Genomic DNA, 8174 nt, shown 5'->3' on the forward strand with positions numbered 1-8174 from the left:
ATAGCTAGAATGTCTCTTTTTATTTTATAAAGGAGAACAATTACACTCCGGCATACTTTAAAAAGTATGAAATTATAAGAAGCTTAAAAGGATGGCTCATCAAGGATCTTTTCAAAATTCTTCAGCGTAGCAGCTGTCACCATTAACAAGCACACACCTCAGGTACTTGAGGTAAATATCAACTGTATATGTGTCAACACGAAGGCAGTAGAACAATTTATAAAGAGCAAAAAAGTGACTTTCTTCATCAGCAGCCCGTAAGGAATCTAGATCCTTCCAGTCAGGGTATGTCTCATTTTCCTCCAGTCCAGGATGAACCTAAAGACCAAACAGGTAGTCAGACACTTAATATTACCACTGATTGTATGATTGTATTTAACATTACTGATTGTATTTTTTTATGTCTTTTTCCCTTCTAAATACTGATTTATATTAGGGGAAATGTTAGTAATGTACAACGTTGGTCGGGAGCATGGATTTTCAGAAATCTAGCACAGAATACGTAAAATCTGTCATTTAAAAACTAGGATGGAAACCCGCTTTTCCATTTTCTTACAATAAATTGATACCATTTAAAGTGTGGTATTTTGTGACTAAAGAGATAGAGGACCAGGGAATTGTCACCTGAGCATAGATTTCTGTTTTGCCAAGGGACAATGAAAGAGCTGATGACAGTTTTCTCACTTATGAGGCAGACAGGCCAGGGGTGAATGTGCTAAGAGACAAGGAAATAATCAGGAGCATGTCACTTTGCTCAGGAAAGTTACTCTCTAAATGACTGTAAAGAATAGCTTCTTTTATGTACATCATAATGGTTTAGCTGCATGCAAGATGTGTAGCTGACGTTTTCTAGGACCTGGGCAGGACCAAGAAAATTTCAGCTACAAAGATGGAGTGCCTATATTGTGCTCTTATTAAGTGAGGTGTGTCAATTTTATCACTCACTACAGACATAAAGTCATTAGGGAAGGAGAAAAGTGGGAGGTAAGAGGACTGCTCACCTTGCTCAGTATCATTATGATGCTCTCCAGAAGCTCACTGTTTAGGATCTTAATGCCTTTGGCTCCTGTTAAAATAGCAGCAGGGGCACCTCTCATATCACGGAGTTCAGCCACTAGGTGATGCAGAGGCTTATTCCAGGCATGCACTAAGCTGCGAATCATTTTCAGGAAGTTTTCAAACTGTATATCATAAAGGAGCAACAATATTAAGATAAATGAAGCACATGAGGATTAGTTAAATGCATTTTTAATTAGAAAAAATAACATAAACACTCTTGTAGATAAAAGTGTTGTAGAGCTGTAAATTTCAACCATTCACCTACATTCTGCCAGAATAAAAAACTTACATAAATAACTTTTAAAATACAAATTTAAATTTATAATAAAAACATATAAATAACTTATATAAATTACTTTTTGTAATGAGCTATATTGATCATATTTTCATGTCCATTTGAAATTCTACCATCTGCTCCCCATGTGAGATCTTACATATTTGATTGTTTTGCTTGTCCATGGGACACCAAGGCTTTGCTTGTAACTCAGAAGGTTCCTAGCAAACATGATTTAGAAAAGACAGATGTCTCAAGTATCAAATACTTATCATTTAACTCAGATTCACCTTTCTAATAAACTAGATTGATCACTGTTGTGCTAGTTTACTACATTTAGGTTATTTTACAATATTAATAAAAAGATATCTTGAAGGCACTTGCTATTGACAAATGTGATATCCTGAGTCAACATGATTCTTTGCCCCTTGTCTCTAACAGAACAATCTGTTTCTTGGCATGTACATCAGAAGAACAATGATACAACCTTGACTTTAATGAGCACATGGATAGAAATCACAAGGGAATTCTGACCCTCCGGGTGTGTGCTCTCTGCAGTAATCTTACATGAAATTAACTGTTTTAGAATGCCTCCTGTATTAACATTCACTAACTATTCCAGTGGTCATGAAAATGAAGAGAAGAAGGAATCCAATGGGCACAGCAATAGAAAGAATAGAAAGTTGTAAAAAATAAAAGGAGAGAGGCAAATCAAATGGTGATGACATAAATATAGGTTGCTTAGATAATGGCAGCATATGCCTAATAACAAGGGCTTGAGTTGATAAATATCAGACATTCCTCCTAGTTACTGTAAAGGTCCATTGCATTAATATTTTTAATTCCTCATTTTTGCTATCTCAGCTAACTTTTACAAGGCTATTTGTAGTAACGTTTTGTTTTGTTTTTTAAAAAGAGTAGTCTATGAAGTGCCTAGTCATGGAGTGAGTCTCTAAAAACATCTACAAACATTCTCTATTCCTTTAAATCTTATTCCTTCACTTCCTTTTATTGTTTTCAAAATGATGTCAAATTAATTCATTGGGAGAGAAGTTATGGCAGGAACTCAGAAAGGAAAGATCATAATAATTATGAATGCAGTTGCAGGATTAATTTGTACAGATACTTTTATTAAGGCTCAGAAGAAAGTACAAAAGTCATGAAGTAATGCAAACATAAAAATAAGAACCAGGAGAATTGTGAGAATCAAGAAGAGTCAGTGTAGTGGTCAGTATTGAGAAATGTTGTCAATGAGGAGATATTAGTAATAGATAATAATGACAATGGCTTTCACACATCTTAGGAATATCCAGGGATATCCAATTCAGTTAGTAAGCCCTCATATAATAATAAATAAAATCCAGTGACAGGATATTTCTGTGTGGCTTTGAGAGTTTATGACTCTCCTACAATACTATTTAACATCTGCTTTAACTTATAATTTATCAACTATCGCACAAGATTTTTTATTTAATTGATCACTCTTGCCCCATTTCCCTGCAGGTGTAATTATAGTGTTTATAACAATCTACAAAATGGCAAAGCCAATGTGTTGCTTGAGTTATTATGTGAAAAACCTGGCCTGAGTACTCACTGAGATATCTCGGGCTTCCTCCACAGTTTCTGGAGTATTAAGAGAAAATGTGTGACAGCTGTTAAGAGTCTCGGTCATGTACGCCTTATTCTTGAGGAAATCCAATACCTACAAATGTTAAAATAGAAACTGTGTTAGTTCAGTTTTGGGGATTGAGTAAATGAATCCATAATGAGCATATGAATTAATTCAGTAGATCTGTAATTTTTACAAATGAGCACTACATAAAATCTAAGATGAAGAAATTAAAAAGCTATCCCTTTATCTAGAATTTTCCCATTAAATTTGTAATCTCAATTTGTTTTTTATCTAATTATTTTTTAATTCTCAGACTCTTTCCCTCTTTATCAAGCTCTTCTGTTCTCACACATCAAAAATTTTTGTTTGAAGGAAAAACCCTAAAAATAATGAAATTACAAAATATGAACGGTTTTAGAGATAACCTGTATTTATGGTTTGAGCCCACTGTCATGGTTTCTACGAATCTATATTTATTAGTCTTTATTTTTTGATTGTCTAAACTGAAATGCATGTAGGCATTATAAAATTATAAATATTCTTTCTACTACCACTGAACACATATAACTTGTACCATTCAAAGTAAAACATAATACTTGAATGCAATTTTTTCAATATTACTAAGTGTAAATTTATTAATATCTATGAGTAATTAGATAAGAAATAGTGATCCTCCTTAGGAAATGCAAGTTTCAAATCAATTAAAAACATAAAAGAGAAATTAATGTTTACATATTTATCAATATATAAACTTAAATACTATATTGATTTAAATATAGTTCTTGAAAATCTTTTATGTAAATCTGTTAAAAGCTAGTTTGTGGAAGTTTAAAGGATGACTATGAATGTTGAGACTTAAAGGATATTAGTCAAGAATGGGGAATAAAAAGATCTTATGAATAAAAAGACAATATAACACAAATTTATATCAAATACAGACATTCTTGGGATGCCCATTGTTGTATTGAAAGCCTTATCTCTTTTCTCCTGCCATTAATTCACTTGAATACATAGCATATAATCAGCAGTAAAAGAGAATCCAGTTTCTCTCCTAAACCATCCCTCCAATTGAACAAACGTTGGCCTCTGAATCGTCTAAGCAATGATTCCTAGCATTCTCTTTTTAGTGAGGGATATTTTTTTTTACTTGTGGAGGTAAATTCTTGAGATTTGTTTTGAGGTGTTTATCATGTAAATAACATTGCAAACCTTAGCAAGAAGGTTTTGAGTTGTTTTTTGTTTGTTTGCTTGCTCCCCCCACCCACCTGGTGTGGATATTAGTTTTGTTACTGTTGTTTGTCTTTGAAGAAGGTAGAAATCAGTGGGGTACTTACAAATTTTTTGAACATTTTTGCGGAGAAACCATCGGAGAACTAAAACATCATGAGGGGATGAAAGGAAACTCGTGAGTAAGCACAGAATGAGCACATGCATACTGTAAATGCAGAGATGAATTCTCTGGCTCCATTATCTCCTGCAAATGCTGTCTGACGTCAAATAGATAACATACAGCCATTGGGAAGAGATAACTCATGTCCCTTCTAAACCTGCCCTCCCATAGAATAAGCCTGAACTGGAAATCTTTTATACAATGACTCCCGGGATTTTAAGAGTTTCTGAGAGGCTAATAGCTTTTGATTATTCTTCTTTGTCCCTACTCGGCATCAAAAGAGTTGATATTTGTTTTACACATTCTAGGAAAGTCACTATACTGCACTTCTCTACTGCATGTCTGCAGTGGATAACTGAAGATGCCACTGGAGACTGGCCTCCTGCCAACAAGGTAAGGAAGTCAAATCTCTTTCTGAGATGTGACTAGTAGGTATTATGTTACAAAAGTAAATTTAAGAATAATGTATTTTAAGAAAAATAGCATGTCACTAGAAGCAAATTTTGTAAGTCAACAGATTCTTTGAAAATCCTTGTGATATCTCAAAACTGCCCTACCCTCCTTGTTTTACTCTTCAGTAGTTCTTGCTTTCTCTTATCTATGAAACTTGTATTATTAGAAATATGGTCCAGGTGATTTCTAGTTAAGACTAGAACACACTAGAGTCATTGGCTGGGAGGCTCTTTCTGCGAGGAAGCCAGAAGTAAGTGAGGTACTTACAAATAATTTTCGCATCTCCATAGTGAGAGCACTGGTGGTCTGTGACAGTGCAATGGCATAATCAAACAGGTCCTTGAGGGACACCTCACCACGGTCACTCGCCTTGTCGTGTACGGGAGCAGAAGTCACAGTCTCCCAATGGAGTAGATTTGACATGGACAGTAACAGGAGTACCCCTACTTATAGAAAAGAAACACAAGCTATACTGGACCTCTCCATCTGTGGTCATCAACCATGACTCTTTCTTGGTTACTAAGAAAAATGTCACCTCTTCCAGACCCGCCACTCTCTGCTCTGTCACTGTACAGCTGTGCTACTGAACAGACATCTTCTAATGAAAAAATCCAATTAAGTAACTACATTTGCACAGATATATAGTTTCTGAACTTTGGTGGTAGTTCCTATTTTTTGGATTGTTATCAGAAATTATTATCAGAAATTATTATGAAGTTTTCAAACATTTGAGCTTAAAACTATTGAGTGAGTGTTTTTAAGTCATTCTCTGGGGACAGATTAGAGTATTGGGTATTTCTGCAGAGGTTAAGTAGTCACCATCTCCTATACATTTTTGTTATAGTGTAGACAATGTTTACACTGTGACAAGGACAACATACTACCATTTCAACTTCATGTCTGATAAAAAATAAACACAAAATTGCCTGTTGCTCAATACTGAGGATGCAGAGAATCCTGCCATGAAAAGGATTCTATAGCTAGCATTGCTCACTCACAATAATAATCCCATTCATTTGCCATGCTACCAAAAGCTTCAGGTTTTTTTCTCTGTGAATTTGAGCTTCACAACAACTGTGTAGGTAGACTGGGCTAGTGTATTATCATTAAACTATATTGACCAATGAAGAGCCTTACAGGGTTAAGTGATTTTCCTTAAATCCTATTCTTAGCTTGTGTGGGAAGCAAAATGCCAACAGTATAGACTTTGCACCTCACACTGGCCTATCTTAATTGTCTTGGGCTTTCATATAGATTAGGGTGGCAGAGACCACGCCCAAAATCTTGAAGCTCAATGTCACCAGGCACTGTTATTTGTAAAGTACAAACTTTACCTTTGATTACATGCCCTGGTAGTTTAGATTTTTGTCTACTTCTATGGCTCTATCATATAATCTCCCTTTTCTTTTTACAGTGACTGGTGTTGGTTTCATCACCAATTTTATTTCACAGATGGACAGAAACAGAGCTGTAACATATCAGTAATTTACACACTCAGCAGGATTGAACTAGCATATGTCTCAGCATGAAAAATCCATTCACATTTAGTAATACAAATTTTAAAAAATTCTCTGTTCCATGAAACTTTTAATGAATGCAATTGGAAAATGTATAACATAAAATTAGGACACTGGTAAGACTTTTTCATGAAAAATACTTAAACTTAAATACTAAAAAATAACTAAATAAACCAAAATCTTTGCACTACACAAGATAACTATCAACCATTTGCATGCAAAGAAAACATACTTCTGAAAATTTTTATTCTATAAAATAAATTAAAAAACATGATGCTTCTTCAAATTTGTATTCGCTTCATAGATATTTATATATTAAATAAATATATCTGCTTTCCTGCCATTTGTCATCTGAAGGATTTTCATAGTTTAAGAAGAGTACAAGGGGTCAAGATCATGATGGGGAAACCCACAGAGACAGCTGACTGGAGCTAGTTGAAGCTCACTGACTCTGGACTGACAGCTGGGGAACCTGCATGGGACCGAACGACACCTTCTAAATGCAGGTGACAGTTGTGTGGCTTGGGCAGTTTGTGGGGCCATTGGCAGTGGGACCAGGATTTATCCCTAGTGCATGAACTGACTTTTTGGAGCCCATTCCCTATGGAAGAACACCTTGCTCAGAGTATCCCTCCATAGGGATACAGGGGGGAAGACTTGTCCTACCTCAACTTGATATGCCAGACTTTGTGACTCCCCTTGGGAGGCTTTACTCTTTCTGAGGAGCTGATGGAGGGTAGGGTGAGAGGGAGGTCGGGGGTGAGCAGGGGAAGGGGAGGGAGGGTGAACTCTGGTGTGGAAAGAAATTAAATACAAATAAAAAAGAAGAGTACAAGGAAACTACTGACTCAGTTTTTCACTTCACAAAATGCAATTTGTTTTTGTTAACAAATCCATTTAATTGGAAATATTGTCAGGAAAAGAAAAGCAAATATTAGTAGTGATTCATGTTTTGAAAAGGATATTTTGCTTGAATGAAACTGACAAAACAGTATAGCTCTTCTAGCCTTGTCTAATTTGCTTCTAGAATTGAAGGTATGATAAAGTTCACTCAATTCCTACAACTCCTAGCAGAGACCCAGGAACCAGAACATGCTGCTTTCTTCTACATTAGTTCCATATGGAATTTATAAAATTCTGTGGTCTCATTACAGTCAAATGTCCCAGTATCTGCAATTTTGACTTTTAGAGGTTGGTCAGTCCACATTCTGGAGCTCTCCATGTTGTACATTGCTGAGCAGACTCATTGCTGGTCTCTTCCATTAGACACAGTACTATTCTTTTTTTCTACTTAGATCAAAAAAGATTATGCAAAATGTCTCTAGAGATTGCTGTCTATCTCCAGGGTAAGAAGGCTTCCCTTTTGGAATCACTGATGTCAAAGTATACTGTGCAGTTATGCTCTAGAGCAATGATTAGAAAGTACTTCTCTGTTCCATGTAGCTTTACTTTTGTGAGTTAGGCATAAATAAAGGTCAATTCAGACCATGCATAAGAGCAAAAACACCAAAGAGGCAAATGGTCCAAACCAGCTTTGCAAAATAATGCATTGTTTAAGCTCACCTAGAAGAAATTGGGAAAGAATTACTTACATAGGGATGGCTTAGTCAAAGACAGCAACATCTCTGAAGAGCTGACCACAGCTTGACTGCTGATTCGGGATAGCTGCTTCAAAGCCGTTCTGCTTTAAGTTAATTTTCCACTGCTACATATTGCAGTACACCATGCCCAAGGCCATCAACTGCTAGGAGGCAGGCGGAAGTACACGCCTGCAATCTCAGTGACGGCTCCATGTTTCAATTCCCCTCAGAGGATGTCAACAGCATCATAACAATGGTGACTAAAGTGGTCATAGCTACATCATTCAGC

General features: G+C 35.8%; 1 protein-coding gene across 2 annotated transcripts; it reads right to left on the bottom strand.

The window, feature by feature from the left end:
• On the bottom strand, nucleotides 1-8006 carry LOC102913554 (prolactin-7C1-like). 2 transcript variants are annotated; one of them, XM_076573107.1, is made up of 6 exons: nucleotides 7898-8006; nucleotides 5056-5231; nucleotides 4280-4318; nucleotides 2928-3035; nucleotides 1002-1181; nucleotides 1-318 (listed from the first exon to the last, which is right to left on the bottom strand). In XM_076573107.1, exons 1-6 carry the CDS (start codon nucleotides 7926-7928, stop codon nucleotides 112-114), a joined length of 741 nt encoding a protein of 246 aa, XP_076429222.1. In that variant the 5' UTR covers nucleotides 7929-8006; the 3' UTR covers nucleotides 1-111. The 2 variants fall into 2 exon arrangements, with proteins under 2 accessions (XP_076429222.1, XP_076429221.1); XM_076573106.1 differs by having other exon boundaries at nucleotides 5056-5234.
• Between the last annotated feature and the right edge of the window lie 168 nt (nucleotides 8007-8174).

The sequence above is a fragment of the Peromyscus maniculatus genome, chromosome 5 (genome assembly GCF_049852395.1).
Source record: "Peromyscus maniculatus bairdii isolate BWxNUB_F1_BW_parent chromosome 5, HU_Pman_BW_mat_3.1, whole genome shotgun sequence".
Lineage (NCBI taxonomy): Eukaryota > Metazoa > Chordata > Mammalia > Rodentia > Cricetidae > Peromyscus > Peromyscus maniculatus.